Source organism: Argiope bruennichi, chromosome 3 (assembly GCF_947563725.1).
Source record: "Argiope bruennichi chromosome 3, qqArgBrue1.1, whole genome shotgun sequence".
In the NCBI taxonomy this organism is placed as follows: domain Eukaryota; kingdom Metazoa; phylum Arthropoda; class Arachnida; order Araneae; family Araneidae; genus Argiope; species Argiope bruennichi.
In genome coordinates this window covers 77067283-77091007 of record NC_079153.1, presented here as the reverse complement: position 1 = coordinate 77091007, position 23725 = coordinate 77067283, and the positions used below count along the sequence as shown (strand labels likewise).

At 29.3% G+C, this 23725-nt stretch overlaps 1 protein-coding gene across 6 annotated transcripts in view; it reads left to right on the top strand.

The window, feature by feature from the left end:
• The first annotated feature begins 1568 nt into the window (after positions 1–1568).
• The window catches only part of LOC129963180 (protein grainyhead-like), a 91789-nt gene continuing 69632 nt past the window's right edge, over positions 1569–23725 (top strand). For 4 of the 6 annotated variants that reach the window (XM_056077339.1, XM_056077338.1, XM_056077335.1 and 1 more), the window contains exon 1: positions 1570–2083. In XM_056077339.1, the coding sequence (XP_055933314.1) occupies positions 1950–2083 (134 nt within the window). In that variant the 5' untranslated portion in view covers positions 1570–1949. Of the gene's footprint in view, positions 2084–23725 lie in introns of all 6 variants that reach the window. The other 2 variants (XM_056077337.1, XM_056077336.1) reach the window with 2 other exon arrangements.

The window sequence follows — 23725 nt, the reverse complement described above, 5'->3', positions numbered from 1 at the left end:
TTAGGCTAATCCATTTAATATCTAATTTTGCCCTCATTGGGAAACGAGTGCATATTTTCCAATTAGAATCAGCTACCAAATAGGAAAATTTTATCTTAAAAATTTAAGTAAAAATTTCCCAAGAAGTATAAAGAGAATGTAAAACTGTTAAAATGACAGGAATTAAGATAAAGTCATCATAATATAATTCATTAATAATAAATAATAAACTCATTTTAAATATTTGTTTTTCCTTCCGAAAAGAAGTGAGTAGAAGATAGGGAATAGAATAAAATTAAAAAAATAAATAGAAATTATATATATATATATATATATATATGTATTCAAAAATGTTAAAATTCCAAATGATGATATATAATACAAATTGATCAATTTTTATAAATTACTTTTAATCATATATATGCCTGTTAAAACACAAATGCATTTTCGTATTTGAAATCAAATTGCCTAAAATGAAATAAAATTTGATTTGAATTAATATCCAAAAATTATCCAATTGATTTAAACGAACAAAAAAAGGAATCGTGTATCAAAAATAAAAATAATATTTTTTTTGTTATTAAAAATATCAGATAGCTAATACCTTAAAGAAATTACTATTAAAGACAATTTAAAATCACTAAACAAGTAAATGCAAAAATTAATTTTAAAATATTTTTAAATTTCAGCTTCAAAATCTTTTCAAAAAGACTAACATCACATTTCAAGATTACTTTATTTATAATAAAAACAATTAATAAATTAAATTTTTTAATTTATTTACTTTATTGGAACAATGTATCTTTTAGAATCTCAACAGACATTAGTTTAAGTCCGGATATTTAATCGATTTTCTAAAATAAAGTTTCGGCTAAAAACAATGAAATGAAATCAATGAATTGGTAATTCTCACATTCGAAGTCAATGCAACGCATTAAATTTAAGAACACTAATCCTATAAACGATGATTCGCAAAAGAAAGTTTACAATTAAAAAAAATAAATAATTTGGTAAAACGTAAACAAATAAAAACATTCAACGAATATTCAATCAGAAAACGTTTTAACATCCTTCGAAATCCATCTAAGTTCGAAAAAGCAGTTAACTGAGAATTCTTTAAAAAGTATCTAAGTCTAATAAAGCGAAAAATCTTCTGAAAAACGTTATCTCCAGCAAGAGAAATAACAGCCGAAGTTTCTCCGCGAGCGATCAAATTGTTCCTCATATAAATTAATCCGAGAGGCCAGTAGGTGATCAAAATGCCAGTATATCATCTTGTTGCACAGAGCAACGCATTATCTACCCTCCCTCTTCCTGCGTTGGACGGCCCCATAGAATTTCCCAGCAGGCCCTCGGGGGATATTCCGAGGGGTGGGCAGACACTCACCTGCGCGGCAGAATACCTTCACTATCCCTCCTTCCCGCATACATCCACTCACTTTTCCTCCTCCGTGATTTGATGACCTTGTACTGTCTTGGTGGGACGGTCCCGTAGCCGTGGCAACCGCGGGACGCAACCATTGCCGTCCGCGGAGGGGTGGTTGCCTTTCTACCTGGTGGAATCGCCAATGCAATAGAACGGGCCACGTCATACACGCGAGCAACCATCATCAGAAGTTTCAACGCCAACCCTACGAGTCGTCTTGCAAAAGGTTCCCGAGTTCTTTGACTTCTTGCCACAAACACCAGCAAGGAACGTTTTTCACTCTGCACAGAACTTTCGGAATACCATGAGGTGATTCAACCCTTTTTGTTCCCGAGTTCTGGAACGTAAGGAACTTCAGCGCTGGTCAGTCCGTCGCCATTTTTTTTTTCTGTTCGATCTTCGCTTCGGACAGTCGTGTGGTCGGGCCTGGTGTTGTGTGTGTCCGAAGAGTTGTGATCTGGCGTGGAGTTTTGGTGCTGGACAGGAGACGAGAAGCTGGTTGCACAGCAAACAGGGAGGACTGGTTCTGGAGTGAACAGTGGCCATGGAAGCAGATCAGACAGGTTTTTCGGGTTCGCCGCCGAACAGCGTAGCAGGTGTATCGGCGGCAGCCTCTACCTGTAGCGACGATGCCAACAACGGGGATTCGACGCCCCCAAACCCAGGAGGAGTCAACAGGTGAGTTTACTTTCCCGATGTGGGACGATTTTTTTATTTATTTATTTATATCCACTTTCTATTGTGACATCTACATCAAGTGCGATGATGATACTGTGATTCACATCAACGGTGTCTGTCCCGCCAGTGAATGCCGCTCTGTCATGGAATGCTTTCGATGACCAGTATTATCTCAATATTTATGTGACAATATCTTCTACAATTTATTTTTATTTTTACTTCACTATATTTAGATGCTTTAAAACTATTATCACTATAAAACTCATCGTGTAATATATTCATCAATAATTAATTTGTTTTCTAAAATTGTGGAAATATTTGTTATTTATATAAGTCAAGTTTTTTTCCTTTGGATTACATCTATCATCCGATCTGCTTTTTTTTAAAACTGGTATTATTTAATGGCGTTCATTTGCTGATTGTGAAGTTTAAAATTGTTGTCGGGAAAGTGTTTATTGAAGGTGTTTGTTGGAAATCCCATTCCGATGTTTCCAACAGAGAAACAAACCTTTTACAACATCATTTAAAAATGGCTTAAATGTAAGAAATGCTGATGATTTTGATTAATATAGAGATCGGTTGTCATTTTCATCATCTTATATTGTGGAATTTTGTTCTTATTTCATGGATCCTTCTATCAAAAATCCTGCATCAAATTCAGAAAAATTCAAATGAAGTTTAAATTCCTTTAAAATGTATTTCTGATTTACATGATTCAAGATTTATGATGTAATTAAGAGACAAGAACTATGTTAATTGTAGAAAACATTTTTGAAATATCTTGCTTAATCGATGCATTCGTTGAAATTATGTTTGGATGTTTGATTACATGTTGGTTGCAAGTTTCAATATTGTTTAAATCATTCAATCGTCTGTTATAAGTGAACTACATTCAAAGATCTATTTTGTAAAGAGCTTTAAAGTTATTTATATAAAATAAATGCATTAGATATAATTTTGATGCCGATGCAAGTATTCGAATCGGTAAACTGATTAATCTTGAATTTGTCATATATAATTTCTAATTTGTTAAAGTTTGTTAAATATTTCTTAATACGTTTTTAAATAAATTATTTCTTTAGTTCCTGTATATGCAAAGAAAAAAAATGGCAGTTAAAGTAGAATAATTTATTACAAAAATAATCCTATGTTGACAAAGAAAATTTCAGTTTTCTTAGAAATTTTTCAGATCAGCAAAATAAAATATTGATATAATGCAAATTGAAATAATGCAATTTTTATTCTTATCAAATAATATCTATCAGTAACAAGCTAGAAATCATTTTTAAAAAGCTATATAATAAACCTAGTAAATATTTTATTTCGCCCAAATTCTCTTAAATTGCGATGGCAAGGAACGCTTTTTTTACTTTGAAACAGAGAACGTAAACTGAAACTTCTAATGATGAACCAGATCCTAAATAGCGGGAAACCGGATTTACTTAACTGAATATTTATGCTTCTCTTGTCATGCTATATGACTCTGATAGAAATAATTTCTTTAATACATGCGATGTGCGTTGAGACGAATGGATTTCAATATGATATTGTTTATAAAGTATAAATTCCATTTCTTAATAATTTCAGAAGTTTTTGCTCTGATATGTAACATTCCAAGAAGGAAATTCTTTAAATATATATTTTTTAGCCGTCGAACGACTACGAATGGCATAATGACAAATATGAAATCCCTTGAAATTGCTTTTTTTCCTTTCCAGTCAATTATTCATTTGAATTATAAATAAATCACGCATTCTGACATAAAAAATTATTAACTTGGAATGAGATTCGTTCTCCAAAAAGTATTTTAAAAATATTCGCCTCAAAAATTGATCAAAACAAATTGCCACTTGAAGAAAAAAATAATTTATATCGGTGTTAAAAAGTTGTATACCATTCATGCATGAAAGATTGATTCATTTCTGCATAGATGATGCGATTGATTCATTTCTGCTTGGGTAATACAAACGATTAAACGAAGTTATAACTCAGTATTTCGTATCAAAATGAGAAATGATTTATTATTTTTTTCCTCCCGCGTTTTCCAGCAGACAGTTTATTTTCAAATAGCATGTAGGTCATTTTGCGAGATATGAGATAGTAATATCAACATCTTCTAGATTCTTGCATATTTTTGCGTACATATTGCTTGTGTATTTTTTTTTCTATGGAAATGCAAAAAAAGAAAAAAAAAATATCATCCCTTAAGATATTTATTTGAATAAAGCTTTTGAAAATGATCCTGTTAAATAATAAAACATTCTCGAATTTTTATCCTTTGATGCATTTTTTGAACTGGACAAAAGTCGAATTTGGATGGCACTATTAATAGTTTCCTAAGACAAATTTGATTTTTCTCACTATTTTATCTATTAGTAAACTTATTCGTTATAAACATAAATTATTTATTTTACTTGTGGATATAATTTCTTTTTAAACGATATCAAAATAACTTTGTATTTGATAACATTATATTTCATTACTTCTTTTAGAAAGAACAGGGTTCAATAATAATTTGATCTTCATGTTCAATTTAACATTCTCTTAATTTATAATATACGTATCATAATTTGCTTTTGCATATTACATTTTAGAATTTAATAATCTATTATTTCCTTTCTCTCTATCGTTTCGATGATTTCCATCATACTTTGTCGAAAGTAAAACTTTTTTTTTTTTTTTGCTCCAATGTCATGTAATTTTTAAATTGCGATTTAAATTATAAGCGTTTTTCTACTAATTTATATAGCCGTTTTTGGACTACATGAATTCTGTGGCAAATTTATTAATCTTATTATAATGCTTACAAAACCTCCCTTCTATATTCACTTCCGTTAGGATCAAAAATTCATTTAAGAATCTTCTATAAATTCCAGAAGTTTCAAAAAGTCAAGAATTTTAACAAATAAAATAATAATTTTGAGAAAATGCCGTTTTCATAGCTGTTAGAACTCTCAAAGCTATTTCATTGCACATTCCAAGAATATTGTGGTTCGAATAGATAACGGAAGACCACCATCAGACAGGACCAAGATAATAGAATCTTTGAAATACATGGAAGGGTCGGCTAGGATTGTGTGTGCTCATATGGGGCAGGAGGGGGAGGATGACCTTCCTGGGTTATAAGCTGACCTTGAATGATGCAGTCGCAGGAGCATTCGCACTTATTTAAAGTAAACTTTATTGCTTAAAAATTCGTTTCTGTTAGATTTCTGTGAAAAGTAACTTCCTGCTAGAAAAGACATTGGGGAGCAAATTGAAATTTTAGCTGATAGCTTAAAGACACGGATTATTCGATTTGATACAATACAATGGAAATCGCGAATGCTCTTATTATGGGGCATTAGATTACCCATTACCATTTGTTGACTTCAAAGGATTTGTTCTTAATTTGAGTAGTTTCTTTACTTTGTTGCTTATAAGGAATTCCATTTATACAGTTTCCCCTAAAATTCCTAAAAAAAAAAGTAATTCCATTATACGATTATCAATTTCAAGTGAATTTTTGAATGCTGAATATTGTGGTCAAGTTACAATACTTTATTTAGTAAAATTTCAACTTAGTGGTCAAACAAAGACCCTTAATACAAAGGCTTAATCAATGCCTTTACCCCTTTTGAGATGTATGCGAGAACTGTTAATGATAGTTGTCTTTTGCAAATTTTCTGCCATAGGCAATCATTTTTTGCCCTTTCCAAATTTAATGTGCATCAGCCAGGGAATGTAATTTCTTTTTTAATTTATTATTGGGATCAGCACAAATCTTATCAATGTGATTATGGTGATTTGTTTTTAATTAGATTACATCTATTTAATTCCTTTTGATATTGAAAATATATAAATGAAGAAATATTATGTAGTACTTGGTATTATACATTTATATGTTCATACACCTGACTTACTATTTAAAATTATCCAATCAAGTGCCACTAATTACTTCTGAGATTTGGCTCATGATACAGAAATCTTTTAGGAAGAAAAGTTGCTTATTCTTCATTGCTTTAAAAACCTCGGCTAGAGTCATTGATAAAAGATCTTCAAACAGAATAACTCACTAAATAAGAATAACTCTATTGACAAATACAAGAAAGTTATTCTTACTTAGTGAGTTATTCTATTGAGTGAGTTCATCGCCGTGAAGATGAGAGTTTACAGCGATGCTGTTTCAAGAGCATGAAGTCTATTTGTAACCTGAGATTGTTTAAAATATGTAGGTCTTTGATAAATAACGAAAAACTCTGTTTTTTTTTAAAACAAAATATCAATATTAGATCTTATACTTAATTCACTGGCTGTCAGTTTCGTAAGAAAAATAAATCAGAAAATCGCATAAATGTAATAAACATTAATGAGTCAGCAAAAATGAATTGAATGTGATAATTTGACTCGCACCGATGATATATTTTATCTCGAAATATTTTCCATAATTATTTTCGCTTATTAGGACTGAAACGTCCAATAATGCTTTTCAAGTTAGGGGCACCATGACTTCAGAAATTTTGTTTTATTTATCTGCTACGAATTTATTGTTGTAACAATCAATTAACAAAAAGAGTAGAATGATTTCGAATTTATCTACTGGTATATGCCGTAAAAAATCTTATCTTCACAAAAATGGAAAATTTTGTATTAAATGCGTTGTGCAGTTATCCAACTACTTCAGATAAATTATTAAATCACCACACTATACAATGTTATTAATCCAAATATTTATAGACAATTCTTCCATTTCATCCCAATTACCCCAAACGCTGAGGATTCAAAGTATAGCATTTATGTACATGCTATTCTGAAAGAGCGTTATCTGGCAAGTATCGATATTCTTTGGTGAATGTCGTCATTCTCTTAGTCACTAGGCTTTCCAGAGAATGTTTATCTGAATGTTAGGTATAGTCCAAATGAAATATACACTCTAAAACCAGGTATTTAAATCTATCATATGTTTGGTTCCGTCCCCAATTGCAGGTATTAAAAGCTACTTCAAATAAAAAATCTCAACAAGATCAAAATTGAATCAATTTTGCTTTGATACTATCCTTTACACACAACGGGTGGAGAGCATAGATGTTGTGCCACAGATGATGGAGTGGAACGCAACGTTGTATCAGTATTTGTACCGAGTGTGGTACCTGTATTCCTGTGCCCAGCTTTGTTCTCACAGGATTCACACTTGGTATCCCCTGACTTCCCGCTCAAGCTCACATACCGTACAGGACATCGAAAGCGATGCATGACCAAAACATTCACCGCCCTGCTCGCTCTTTCCTCCGCGCAACATTTCAGGGAAACTACCGGCAGTTCTCGTCAGCTCGCTGCTGGTTCGAGGTGTAGTTTGAAATATTACTCGTTTTACCACCCGTGGTTTTGGGAACGAGAGGACAGGCAAATTGTTTCTGTTATGGATTGGATAATTAACTTTTCAACCCTCCAGTTTGGGTAGATGTTTTGGTACAACAGATTTGCACCAACCTTGAAAAAGCAGAATTACCTTATGTGGTTTGATCAATCCTTAAACTTAACAACAAATTGGAAATCTCGTTTCAAACTACGTATTCATATCGCTTAATTTCGTATTTATGAGTTGCATATGCCTTATGAAGCGTTCCGTTAAATAATGTGCCAGTAAACAAACTTTCAAGTTTTATTTCATTTACTACTGTTAAGCAATATTTTTTACACTGTCCTGGTGAACCATTAAAGTCATGAACCACTGTTATTGAATTTGATAAACACTAGAAGAACTTTCCTTGCATTCATTCTTAAAAGTGCTGAATTAAGAATATTTTTAGAAAGTCGACATCAATATCTAAGATTATATTTTGATTACAGAATATTTTCAGTTTTCTTTAATTCCCAGATTAATACAATTATTTTAAAGAAAGTTGCATGTGGGAAACGAAATCAATTTAATTTCTAAATATTTGACAACGAAAATATTTAAATTAATATGGCATAATATTTCATAGTGGTTTCGAATAAACCTTGGCATTTTGCATATTCTTACAACAAAAAAAAAAAAAAAATCATTTAAATCAAATGTGCCATTTTCTTTTAATTTAAACAGTGTAATTGATCGTATATTTCTTTAATTTTTCTAATAAATCGAAATCACTTCGATGATGCTCAAAATTAATAAAATTTTTGACCAAAGAATTCAAACTGTGCATTGATGGAATTTAAATTATTTGATTCAATTTCATGCATGCATTGAGTTTGCATGCATTGTGCATATTTTAAATAGAAACAAAATTCGAACTGATTTTTGAATTACAATGTAAAGCACCGAATAACACTACTAAGGAATTCATTAGGAAGAAGAAAATGAAATCTATAAATAAATGGTATTGATTTGTTTAAAATAGTATGCTTGAATAGTTAAAAATTTCAGTTGACCAATTAGATCGGGAAAAAATAAAGTCCTTCCCGCAATATGTAATATTTTTTTTCAGTAATAGACAAAAGATTTACTAGTTTCTTTGGCAGAATTTATTGATCAAAAACAAGCGATATAAATTTTCTGTTTCCCTCCATTTTAAAATTCCAAGGACAATTCAATCATTGGAATCATGTTATTGAAATTATTTGCATTTTCTGACACATTGTCTATTGTTTTAAATGTCATTTATTTTAAATGCGTCAAAAATTAAAAATAAATGTTATTTTTACACAGTTTTTGTTTATAATAACATTACGCTATATTTAACACTATGTATGAGTTTGTGTAACCAGCTAGAATTATTTGCAGACGCCCTTCTCAATAATGCTGGAATTATTACGTCACATAGATGGATTGCGGAAACTGTTCAGAAATCGTTTGGCTTGTAATTGTTGCCATTCTTTTCCTAGCATTCTTTCCTGCGTGTTTCTTTTACTGGTTGTTCTTTGATCAACAATGCTAAGGATAAAAACAAAAACTTTGCCTTGTTGGTTATTTTCAAGAACACTGATGAATGAAGTATCAAAGACAGTGACTAAGAATGAAGTTTTAACTATAAGAAATGCGTAACAAATTATAAATTGGTCTTTTAGATGACAGATACTTTTTTAAATTATTTATTTTTGAACTCCAAATTTTCATTTTTTAAGCGTTGTTTTTGCAGTACGGGAATATAATTACGTAAAATTTTTTAAGAACGTATTATATTATTGTCGATAAAACCTTGCCTTGTTGTTTCTTTTCAAGAACAAAGGTGAATGAAGTATCAAAGGTAATGATTAAGAATGGAATTCTGACTATGAGAAACGCGCAACAAATTGTAAATTAGTTGTCAGGTTTCAAAAGCTTTAGAAAAATTATTTTTACAAATGCAATGCCTCATTATGAAGCCTTATTTTTGAAGTAAAGGATTATGTTTATCTACGGTTTTATAGAATATATTATGTTGAATTTAGTGTAAAGAAATTATTAAAAGCACATGCAATTAAAATTGCTATGAAATGTCTATTATTTACTGTATTGGATAGGCTGATTTTTTTTTTTCATACACGCAGTAACATTTTAAATCCTATTAAGCTAACAAGGTCTTGGTTTGTATTATAGTATTTAATATGTGGCCGCAGAAAAATCTTCTAATAATTGCCAAATTTTAGAAAAACTTTCTGAAATTTTTGCTTGGTTATAAGTAGCCTAATATTGGTTGAATGTAAATGTCAGTAGATCATTTTAGAAGCAGTCTTGATGTTGAATTGAGTAGAAAAGAAAAAAAGAATATAATAAATATAAACAATTTTAGAAAGATTATGCTTATTATAGTAAATATATATATATAAAAGGGTTGATAAGCTTCTGCAGAATTTTCTGTTCATTTGAAGACTTTACTTTTAGTATATTGAATTAGATCAATGTTCGTTGTCAGCTGCATGAATTATTTATTTGACCTACTGTGAGGCCGAGTTAACAAAGTAATTGTTAAATGCCCACCTTATTTATATACATTTTTTCTAAATATTCTGACCTACTGAATGAAAATAATTTAAAAGTGATTATAATTTTAGCCATTATATCTAGGGTTTGGAGAAGGATATGTTTCGTTTGAGGATTTACTTATTAGTTTTTAAAGATTCCAAGAAGGGGTGGGGGGGGGCGGTCAGTTGAATTGAACGAGAATTTATACTATTAGAATACAAATTTCAAGAAATAAAAAAAAATCATATTCATTTTTTGACCATTTTTTTGGGGATACACAAACACACTGTTTCACTTCTCTTTTTTGGACTCTCAGTGTTTGGAAATTGCTTAATATAAATATCTGAAAATTTTTCTAACAAGAACCTTTATGATAGTTTTGAACCTACGTTAAAATGAAATCTAACCAGTTCGTTTTAAACTGCCTGGCAAAAGTCAACTTTTTATTAATATTAACATTGCTCATGAAAGAATTCATAACTTGCTGGAGTAATTACATTCAGTTCATTTTTATATAGATGGTATGAAGAATCAAATATACACCCCCTGCAAATTGGACATCTGTCTTGATAAGCCATACTTAGTTTAACATATTTGTTTGTAAGAAAGTTGTGAATACGTAAATATTCATTTGTGATCAGAAATATTGTCGAAATCTTGATATTAGCAGAATTGTATTTATTCATGATTAAGAATTCCATTCTATCATTAGCATTCATTTTAGTTTTGAAGATATTTTTCGACCAGAATCAATTTATAAATATTCGGTTTATTCTCATATTTTGTTAGTACAGTATTTGGCTATATTTATAATTATAATATATACGTTAAAAACAATCATTGAACGGTTTTCATGCATGGGGAACAATTATGAAATTTTTGAATGTTTAAGAAAACGAACTTTAAGGAATGAACTAAAAATGGTGGTTGGATAAGAGAAACGTTGGTGTTCAGTAAATAATCAGGAAATTACATCTCTCTCTCTTTTTAAAATATGAAAATACATTTTGTATTAATCGATTTATCCATACTAATGTTCGAATTCAGTTTATATAAAATAACAGGTATTTATATCATATGGAATCTGACGCTAGGCGCTTTCTTGGTTTTAATATTTAGCTTTTTTCTTACCTAGATGTATATGGAAATGGCATTTTTCAAAAGTAATACAGATAATGCTAAGACGATTTACAAAAATAACAATATGCTAAAAACTCAGCTCATCTTTAGATCATATCACTTTTGTGAAAGAACCTTATTTCGTAAAGCGCATATAAATAACATTTAAATTTTGAAATTTTGCTGCTAAAAGGATCTTTATTAAGCTCTTTAAAAATGTTAAATTCATTTCCAGACGATTAACGTTTTCTGTTTTGTTTGTTTTGCCGTAACGAGACAATGTTTTTTTTTTTTTTTTTTTACAACGATTAATGTTTTTAACGCTTCATTTGTTTTCCTTTCGCTGGCAGACGATTCTTTACTTCATTTTTTTTTTTTTAAATCCGAGATTTTTTTCCCCCTTTTGTGAATCTTATCACAGCTATTAAATATCGGTTTGTTGAAAGTGATTATCGTGTGCCGATGAACTGCTCAAAAAATATTTAAGCAAGTTAAAAAAAAAAAAAAACTTCTGAATGATTTCTACTTAATACTTTTCTCGAATCTTCAAAATTCGAATAATCACAAAATAACTATTTTATTTCTAATAGCATCCTTTAAATTAAAGACTTCCCTCATTCTGCTGAAAAATTTCTACTACAAAATGAATGTTTTACTTCTATTAGTAGGCTTTAAATTCAGATTTTACTCTTCTGCTGAAAAATTCCTATTACATAATGGCTTTTATTTCTATTAATATGCTTTAGACTACTCATTCTGCAGAAAAATTCCTGCTACAAGATGACTGTTTTATTTCTATTAGTAGGCTTTAAATTCAGACTTCACGTTCATTTTACTGAAAAATTCCTACGCAGAAATCTGTCTGCAGTGGTTGGAAATCCTTTGGCAAAACCACGTGCTGTTGGATGTTGACATAGAATATTCTCTAGTGTTCGAGTGAAAGGAAGACCCCCTGTCGAAAGGATGGGGGAAATAATTAAGCGGTGGAGGGAAGGAAAGGATTCCCGGAGGGGTTATTCATCACGTTCTGTCACACGTGGGCGGGGAATATCGTTTGAAGGCGGACGAACCCGAAAGGTATTCTCAGCAGGAAGAGAGTGGGGAAAACCAGGGTGGATGAAGTCGCTATTGTTGAAGTTGGCATTCGTTTTCGAATGCATACTTGCCCAAGAATATTGTTGTTGACTGAAATAAGACGAATTTTTATTGGCCTCATGGATGTATTGGATTATTTAAAGGGGCATTAAAACAATTTTAAGCTTCAGTTGAAAGTTTAGTGATAAAAAATCTTTCCAATCATAACTTATTGGTAATGCATAAAATTTTACCAGGCATAATAAAATCAGCCTACACGTGCAAGTGTTTAATATGGAACGAACTGTTGTGTTACTCGGTGCTATTTTGGGACATGGCCCAAGATAGACCAACTTGGATAGACCCATGGCTCAACTTTAGATATAATAATAATCCAAGAACTCTTTTTCATCTGTAAAAGATATCCTGTAAAGATATATATAATAAATCAGTCCTTTATTTTGGATTCCTTGGCTTTTTTAAATGCATCTTCACAACAGATACCTTTTCATACTTTTGAAAAAAAAATAATTGCTACTGTATACAACGTTTGAAATTCTATCTAACGCAGAAAAATTCTTTAAAAAAGTGTTTTAAAATTTGTCTGGCATCCCATAGAATATCTGAATTTCACACATTATCATTAACATCCATACATAAAAAAGCAAATTTTATCAGATAATTTCATATTCCAATCGAAGATTTAATTCATGTTGGGGGAGAGGGTTCTGGAACCACAAGTATTGGTCTTTGTTATATAGAACTCCTCAATCTCTACTAATAATAACGCTGAATGTGTGCTGGTACTGTACAAGCCAAATCGTTTGATCTAGAACTACCATATTTAGCACATGTACATTTTGGAGGTTGGAAATGTGCCTTTTCGGATCGATTTTTTTTGACATTTTAATTAATTAAAACTTATTTATTTTTGCTACAATTTCCAAAACTACTACAACACAAAAAGAATTTCTGCATCTTAAAAATTCAAAACATTATCTTTTCAAGACACCTATTTTTTTTAATAAGTATTTGTATTTTAATCAATCTTTAAAAATATTATAAGCTTATTTGCTTATATTAAGCTTATATGTAAAAAAAAAAAAAAAAAAAAAAAAAAAAACCCGTAAGTTGTTTTAATTGTTGCTACAAATATACTATTGTATTTTCCTTACTTTATTAGTGATCAAAGTATGAAGATTTGGCTTCTTTTTCTATGTTGAATAGGTTTTAAAATAAGGCATGTTTTAAAAATTTCTGAAATTTTTTTACACTTAAGATTTAGCTTCATTGGTAAACTACTTTGAAATTTACTACTTTTTTCTGGAATATTTATATATATATGTATATAAAGATGTAGACATAAAATTAAAAAAAAAAAAAATTATAGCACAATGAATAGAACGATGTAAGGCTTCCAAAATAACTATAGAAATATTATTATAATGATGAATGCTATCAATAACGGAAATATTATTGATAGCCATATAAAATTATATGGCTATCAAAAATGAAGCCTAAAAATAATTGAAATTTTCAACTACTATTATTTCAGCCAACCAATGGTCGCCAAAAGGTGGCTAGTAACACACAGTATTCTCCGTCTTTATTATCTGGTTTTTTCATAAGTATCATTAAATTTGCTCTTTTTTTTTTTCATTTTTAAAATTGATGCTCAGATTTAAAATTAGAAATGATTTACTGAACTTAATATTTATTGATTATATGTATGATTTTGCTCTGAGATAAATGGAATTTAAAATATTTAAGTTTGCAGATTTCATGTGATTATTTCTTTTGAAGTTTCACTGGAAGATATTGACAAGGTTATTGATTCCGAAACATTGTACCAATAATTATTTAAACATTCTTGAAGTAACACTTGGCCTATACAAATATATATTCAAATAAGATTATTATCATTATTATTTTTTGAAAAATGATATATCATTTTTCAAAAAATATATTATAAAAGCTAACCTGAACGATTTGGAAATTTTTAAATCTTATTTTCTATTTATGTAATTTCTATTTGCACCGAATTTGTCAAGATAGTGTAGTTAGGAAGTAGGGAAGTTTACGTGATAATGTCAAATTCGTCTCGTCAATTTAATTTTGGAATTCTTTTTATATCTTGCAAAACGTAAAAAAAAAAAAAAAAAAAAAAAAGACGTGACCTCACAGCTTTGAATAAGACAATGTGCAAATAATATTAGATTATATGTTCAGCTATGTGTGTCATATGTTCTATTACGTCACTATAGAGTCAATTTTGATCTCTGTATTAGTCTACCAATTCTTCATGTATAGATTGTCTAAAAGGATGCATTCTCGCAAGCTTGATAATGTCCTGAAATGTTTGAAATAAAAGACAAGCTCTTTGAAATAATGGCTTTTTCGTGTTTAGTGACTTATCGACTTTTAATAATTTGAAATAATTTCCTTTCAGGCAAAACTGCAACATTTTAATGATATTATGTTATTAAAAGTTTGTTATATGATCCAAAACTTCATTTTTTAATATAGTTAACAATTATTTTTAAAACTCGAATTTTGATGCATCGCGTCATTTTTTTACATATCTCATCTAATTTTTACTGTCGAACTAATTAGTTTAAATTCTATCATTCTCCTTCTTCCTTTTTCATTGATAAAAATGTTGGAAAAAACTACAAAAAAAATTTTCTAATCATATTATTTGAGTATTTTACACCAATTCCGTCTATTTAAATTAGACCAATTTATGTTCTCATATGCTATAGACCAATTTCTTATATAACCTTTTTGTAAATTGCAAGGGGAAAAGCAAAGAAAAAAAGGAAGCCATTTTTTAGTAATAGAACGAATTTAATGATAACTATCATTATTGGTGAGAACTGAAACTCGAATTTTTCCGCTTCTTTCTTTTTGAACAATTGAAAATTATAAACAGCCTTTAATTCAAGGTGTAGTTGCAATTCATCGTCTAAACCTATCACTAAGAGAATAAACATTCTTTGTTTTAAAGAGCACTGACTTATCTTATGATTGTATGTAATTTTTTTATTTAAGAAATCTTTTATGCTGTTGTTATCATATTGAAAGTAACGATTGTTTTCAAATTTTTTGCAAATTGATATAGAAAAAAAAATTTAAGGCGCATTACAAACAATGTAAAATTAAATTGGCTAAAAAGCATTTCTGTTCTAAAGTTTATGCGAAATAACTGTTAATGCCTTAAATTCAACAGAATAATAATAATCTTATTTACAGAAAAATTCAAATTAGAAACTTTCTAAGAAAAATTACATTAAACACCGAAAAAAACATGATAGAAGGATATAAATTAGTAAAATAATATATCTTCTGTAAACAATTCCTTTGTTAAACAAAGTAATGTTTCAAGAACAATTTCTTTTTAGAAATTTTTATTTCATTTTATTTTTATTTTTTTCCAGCATTATTTCTTTTTATTATAATATGAAATAAACTGGCACCTCACCCAATTTGCTTCGTTAATATTTTTGTTCTGATTACTTTTCACTTCCTTGTGGATAGACTACAAAAATGGTTTTTGAAATCATTCAACTATTTCAGAAATTAACAATTTTATTGGCGTCTTGGAACTGTAGACAAATTAAAACTTCTACTAAAAAATGTCCATTCAATATCCGCATCGTTACTAGTTTCGTTTTTCTTTTTATAATTCTTTCACTTCCGTTCAAATTGGAATAGTTTGCAAAATTATCTGTTCCAGAATAAAGACTTGAAATACTAAACACCTAAAATCGATTCAAATCAACGTCACTGCAAGGTTTTTTTTAAAGTTGTTTTTCCACTTCCGTTTCAATAAATAATATTATCGTCTGCGAAATCATCCAACTATTCCAGAAATTAAAAATTCTAATAATGACTTGACGCATCGTATCATGTTTCACTTAGAATAATTTATATGTCGTGATACACTCATGAATAAAACATTGTTACTAATCTGATTTTCGCCAGTCAACGCACATTTTCATTAGAAGAAAAGCTGGGAATTCCCGATTTGCAACGTTTGGCAAGTTCGAATCTTGATAGAATCTGCGTGGGTTCGAGAGAGATTCGAGCGTGGGTTTAGCAGGCGCTTCTTCACAGTTAATTCTTTCTGAAAGAGAGGAAGTCACCACTCCCTGGCTCATGACAGTCAAATTATACATAGCGTGTGGCAACAAATTTGATGGGGTTTTGCTTTAAAGTTCTTCATTCATTGCAAACTGAAGCATAGAAGAGATAGAAACAGAAAGAAAAATATAAGTTTTTATTTTTATTTATTTTCCCCCCTTCCCTTGTGTGTGCAATGCCTTTAACAAATCTAAAGACATCGACCTGTTTCCTCATGACATTCAAATTATACATAGCGTGTGGCAACAAATTTGACGGGGTTTTGCTTTAAAGTTCTTCATTCATTGCAAACTGAAGCATAGAAGAGATAGAAACAAAGAAAAATATAAGTTTTTATTTTTATTTATTTTTCCTCCTTCCCTTGTGTGTGCAATGCCTTTAACAAATCTAAAGACATCGACCTGTTTCCTTAACTTTAATTTTGGTTACATTTTGAATTCGTTCGAAATCGGATGTTTCTACATGGTTGCATTCGAAAATTTTGGTAGGTACTGCTTATAAAGTGCACAAACTTGTAAGCAAATTCAGGAATACAAGTCATTATGACATAATTGATTTCATTAAAATTGCCTAAGAAAGTATTTTTAATTGTATGTCCTTTTGGATCAATAATTAATGTTTTATTTTGCTTATTTATTTTCCAATTTTGAAACCTTAAAATTCTTATTGCTTGATAAGGGGTGACGAGTGAATAAAATTTAACTAAATTAAAAATATTCATTTTTCCAACAAAATACTTCAATGGCATGAAACATATTCCGTTTAACATCTATTCGTATGTTGCCATATGATGAGCTGAGATATGACTCCATTTATCCACTTGCAAAATAGGCAATATGTTTTAAAATTAAAACGGCGTGGTGAACTTGGATGCGAGTCTGAATCTATTCGATTAAGATATCCGACTAAGTTCAAAGTTTTTTTTTTTAAAGAAACAACAAATATTTTAATGTTTATATAATGTTTTTTATTAATATAAGGATAGAATGATGAAAAAAAGTGAAATTATTTAAATATATATGTAGCTTTTATTTAAAAACAAAACAAAACAAGGATTATTCTTGAGAAAAAAAATTGTTACAGTTTTTCATTATTCTTTGTAACATTACATGTGCAACATATTTTAGAATGAACATTATCTATTATTTAAGAATTACATTCAAAAATAAAATTTTTCCCTGTAATGTATGAAATTAATTTTTGAAATTTTGGAATTTTTTCAACTTTGTTTATATTAAACAATCATAAATCCACTTCTAGAGCTTCAGGATCGAATCCATAGTTCATTACATTCTGCATAACACAAGAGTACTAATTATAAGTTTCTTTAAGATATCTTGATTTTTTTTTTTTTTTTGAGGTATGATGATTTGAGATATGATGAATTATGAGAAACCTCATTCTTCAGAAAGGAATTTAAAGTTTTTAAATGCTTATAAATGAAAATCACTTACATGTCAATAGTTTAGTACAACTTTTCTTCCAATGGACGTAAAAACAAAAGGAAGATATCACTGGAAACAGAAACGTACTTATTTTTTAATATTGCAAAAATAAATAAATGAAATAAAATAAAATGCAAATTTTTATCCAAATTCATGTTTCCAACCTAGTCGGATACCTTAAATTAATAAATGGATGCACTGATCAAATTGAAAGAGATAGAAGTTATAAATTTTAGCAAGGATATATATATATATATATATATATATATAATAGCATTTTTTGACAAATATGATATTTGTAGAATCAAATTTTCCATCTATTGAACTCTTGCACCATATCTGTTCCATTTTTTTAGCCTCCTTAAAGTTTCCAATCTTTGACTAGAATGATTAAATTATTACGTATTGGAAATTTTCATAAAACAATTTAACAAATGAATGCTTTTGTGTGTGTGTGTGTTTTAAACTTATTTAGTTCCCATAATTGCAGCCTTGTAAGGAAGCAAAATATTGTCACTTCGAAATACTCATGGAGTAATTGGCAATATAGTTTAGAGAAATCATTGCACCATTTCCTGTAATGTCAAAACATACAACGAGAATTAATTGCAGATTTATGAATAAAAGAAAGTTTGTGAAGGCCTTTTCCTTCCAAGTAAATATATGTAAACTGGAGCACGCGGAGAAATGTATTAAATATGAGATTTCGAAAGACCTATTGGATATTTTGGAGAACATTATTAAAAGGATGTTAAAAATTAATATCCGCTTTTCAGGATATTGTTTAGATATCAGAGTGAAAGAACAGACAAAATGATTGTATTAAAAGTTAACTATTCACAAGGAAAAGCATCTACGCCTGAATGAGATTGATTGCATTCTCAAGGGAAAGAAAATGTATTATATTTTTTGTTTCATTTGAGGGTCCTGGGAATTTAATTTTCTAGTGGATGATCGTGGAGATTAGATGTCTACAAGACATTGAATGTCTTGATCTGACAAACATGAGTATTTCGGAATTAAAGGTTTTATTTTATTGGACAATGGAAAAGGATAAATTTATAATAAAAATTAAAAAAATATAATTAATAAGCTCGCATAGAGTTTATGAACATACATGAGAAATTTTATGTAAAAAAATTTATAAATCTCACTTAAGCAGGGCAAGGGATAGAGGGTGTATATAATATAAGTTTAATAAAAAATAAAGTTATATGTATAATAAAATTTATTAAAGATAAAAAAAAGATAAAAATGGACACATGCGTCAAATGAAAGATGGAAGCTGCATGAATTAATTGGATATTCTGTTGCATATGAGATCAAAAATTTTGAAAGTCTCCCCAAATTTTAAAATAAAATTTTTAAGAAGTAAATTTATGAACATTTTTTTAAAAAATTATTTAAAGGTTTGATGAAAATTCTCTGTGCTGATGCAATCAAAGAATATGATGTTTTACATCCCTTTTTCCTTTGCAGATACGTAGTGGTTATTCAACGATTTTAAGATGCTTTAGATAATACAGAAATGAATCATACCCAGTTAAGAAAATTTTAAACATTTATTTTGAATTTAAGATTTTAAATCCACATGCTTCATGAATTCTTTAATCTGCTATCTCGATACTGTCATAATTCAACTAATATTTCCTCCAGTCTTTTGTGATATTGCTTTTAATTTGGAATTTGATATAAGAATAGAGGACCAAAATGTCCACTTCTTCTTTTGTAATGACCGTTGCTTTGGTGCAATTTTCTACTACTTCATTGCATGGGTTGTCAACATGTACCTTAAACCAGGGAATGCCTATCAGCCATCCAGCCAAACAAAGTATAATCTTATGAATGAATTCGAACCTTGGTCTATAAATCCTTAGTGTTTTGAGTGATATAGATAAGTTTTATAAAAATTTTATTTCTGATTTATGATAAGGTATGATGTATATTTTTTCCCCATAAAAATAAACGATTTAAAAAAATAAGTGAAATGAAATGTTAAGATCTAAAAATTAAACATTATTTCGATTTTATTTTTAACAATTCTTTTTTTAATATTTTATATTTCTTTTCTTTTTTCATCAGATGAAATGATGATATATTTGTTCGATGGTGATCCATTTCTAATGTTTTTAAATAAAAAAATATCTACTTAAAAATTTTTTTCCCTTCGGGAGAAATTCGTTTTTTTTTTTTTTTTTTTTTTTTTTTCCCAAGAAGACCGACAAAGAAAATTCAGAAAATGGCCTACTTCAAAAATTTCTTCTCAGAGATTACGCCTTCGGATTAAAATGGAATCGTAGAATAAGTAGATGACACTTGAAAGAACACCGATTTCATTGAAAATATTTTCTTCAGAACAATGAGCTTTGACGTACATATCCCTTATTGAGATAAAGAAGATCCTCGAAGTAGCATTTGCTGAAACTTATGAATCGGACTTTCTCGAATCTTAATCCATAGTTCGTTGTTAAAAAGCGAGTTGAATGATCTCCGGGATGTTCAAACAATGGAACTCCAACTACTGCCACCTAGATTAGCAGAATTCTATTTATATATCTCATTCTCATCATTTTGAGGTTACCAGACAACTTCTACAAAAGAGTCTGTTTTATGGTTTTGGCGGTTCTTTCTAAGTTGTTTATGTAAGAGCTAGAATCATGCGATTCTTTTCATAATTTGAAACTGCGTCTGAAAGTTTTCCACTGTTTCTTTTTGAATCTGGATGTGTGAAAATTATCGTTTGCAGTTTGAATAAAGATGAAGTTATTTGAGAAAACTTGTTCTTGTCGCTCTTTTTTTCAAAGAGGAAAGTTATTATTTATAATTTTTTTATGTTATAGTTTTTGTTTAAGTATTCATATATTTATAAAAAATAGAAATCTTTCTTTTCAACCGATGAATGTTTAAGAAACTCTTTTGAAAAACTGATCTTGATTTTTTTTTTCATATTTTTTTACTACTTTTCTCAAGCGTGGTAAGATTAAAAATGAAAAGATTCCTTGAACTCTGCAGTAAATATGCTTTTTCTTTGTATGATATATTATATTTACTTTTTCGTATAATTCAAAGAAAGTATTGAAAAAATTTTGACGAATCTTTTCCACGAAACTAAAAAAACACATTTTTGATATGTCTATCAGTTAGTGATCACGATTATTAAGAAACCCTTTGAGCTAGACGGATGAATTTTGGTATGTGGACTAAGCATAAAATTTGTATATTGTTATGAAAGTTTGAATAACATTCGTTCAGAGGAAATTTATCTGTTGTTTGCGAACGGATTCGAAAACCCACTACCCTTTTGCGCATGCATTAGGATTCGTTTAATTCGACAAAATAGGGGTGAGAGAAAAGATGAAATCAAGAGATGTTTACTTTTAATAATTACTTTATTAAGCTCCGAAAAAAAACACATGCTATCTCCTAATGGCCATGGTTACCCCTTTAGTGAGATAGAATCCTCAAAAGCAAGTTGTTTCAGGATACTGAAATGAACATAAATACAAATGAAATAATAAATAAAAAACACATAGAGCTAATAGATAAAATTTGTTACACAGGGTTTGGCATCTTAAAAATAGAGCAGTAATTAATTTTGAACCAAATCTTTGAAAAGGTCGACCATCTATCGATCTGTATTTTCTTATGCATTTAAACGCGATAGTTCGAAAACGCAGTGATTTATTCAATGAACTTCAATATATGATCTTGTGACTACTACTGCAGTCCAAAATACATATTCGATTTTCTGGTATCTTGCATATTAATCGTACTATATCAGTGATGGATGCAAAACACCTTTCTTAGAGAACATGCAAGAAAATTTTGAGAAAGGCATTCTCACTAGTGTATTTATGTAACTATAGATAAGTTGTTTATATATGACTTTTCTTACTTTATTCTTTCATATGAATTAAGATTGCTATGTAAAGATAAATTCTAATTTACAAGTTCCAGTTCATAAAATTAATAAAAATGTATCAAAATTTCTTAATATCGTGTAAAAAGTACAATTTTCAATAGTTAAAATTTGCCATTCATATGCAAGCCTACAGATTTAATGTACTCAATTCTCTCCTTAATAATTTTCAAATCAAAACTTAACATATTAAAACTTATTTTCTAATTGAATTTGGAACTTCATAACTTATGCGCCATTGCATCCAGGCACCGTAGTAAGTTATGTAAGGAGCAATTTAATTTTTGATCCCTTTCAAAACCGAGATATTTTAATTTAATAGATTTAAGTTAAAATCTATCTTATTAGTTTTATAAAAATATTAAATATATGCTATATTTTATTTAAAAAAAATAACAAATATTGTGACAAAATGAACTAACGAAACATTTAATTGCAGGTTACCTTCTAGAGTTCAGCTATCTTCTAGTTTCAGTTCAGTGCCGCATTAAAAAAATTTCAATTGAAAAGCAATCTAAACAAAATGATAAAACAAATATTGAATAGTTGTTAATTCTGACAGTCAAAGTTTGTCATATTTGTTGAATTGTGAGTCATTTCATATATAATATTTGAATAATCTAATTTAATAATCTAACAATTTAATCAGGGTGTTCATAAATTTAGAAGGTAATTGATTTTAATTTGGATATGCTGAGAGCATGATCCTTGTAAATCAAATGAAAGCACAAAATTAAATTACCTTAAAAACGCGAAAAAAATATAATTTTACCTATCCTCTCCAAACTTAGCCCCTCGACAACAGCCAACTTTGCCTATTTGATAGTTCAGCCTTGGTTGCATCTAAGTCAGTATAATAAGCTAACTAAATTTTGTGTTCGTCAGTTTATAACTGTCATCTAGTGTAGCAGATGGGCTTAATAGTATATTTATCTTTAAACATCAAAAGTTTATTTTTTTCTTTCAAATTTCTATTTTTATGTTTTCCAGTATAATTTTTTTCACAGTTTTTTTCCCACGTGAAGTGAAAATTCATGAAGTCATAAAAATGGCGTTTGCTTTCGTATTCTTGAGGCAATATCTGTCTCTTTCCATCAGATTGGTCGGGTCGCGAGCTCACGGCCGACTGAAGGGGTAAAGGAAGTGTCGAAAGTCAAAGAGCGTGAAGCGAAATGTTGCAAAAAATAGATTTTTCTGTCTGCTATAATAGGAATCGTTTAATTCTGTGGATTAGAACTGGTGATATGCCATTGGGATGTGTCAGACTCTTAAACATCTTTTATGTTTTCTGTCATATTATTTGATATGAATTTCTTTCGATAAGAACTGTTATATTTTAAGTTGGCCCGTTAGGTTAAACAGCTTAAATAGTGTTTGAATTTAGCACAATACAATCAAAGCATGTGACATCAGGTCACGTGACAAATGCAAATGTGAATGCCATCTAAAATCTATTTGTACGTTGCCTTCCATTGTAGGGTATATGTCTCATCCTTTTTTCAAGATACGGACAAAGATTTCTAAAATTAAATCTCACAGTGCATTGAATTGAATGATGTAATAATGGGTCCACATTATTATTTTCTTCCAACCCAAAAAAGACTGCTGTTTTACACAGACTATTTTAATTCCAGTATTTTTCTTTTAAAAAAACGGACTTGTCAATTCCAATAAATGAGTTTGCATTATATGAAATCATGTAAGAAAAGCATTGCAATCCCGATAGCATTTTAATGTTTCGCTTACAGTGTTTAAAATCTGGTGATGACATTTGACATCAGTAGAATAATTTGTTTTTATTAAGCATCATATGTTATTGTTGGCATTCATATTGTACTTACATATTCCTATATGGCAACATGATCTACATAAAAGTGAAAATGAATAGATAATTTTAATTAAGCAGTTTAGCTGAAAATGAATAAGTTTAAAGTATTTCTAAATTGTTTTTTTTCTCTCTTTGAATAATGAGTAATAGTTTTTCTGGAGATGTTTAAACAACTAAAAATGCCACTAAAGCTTTTTTTATTGAGTAT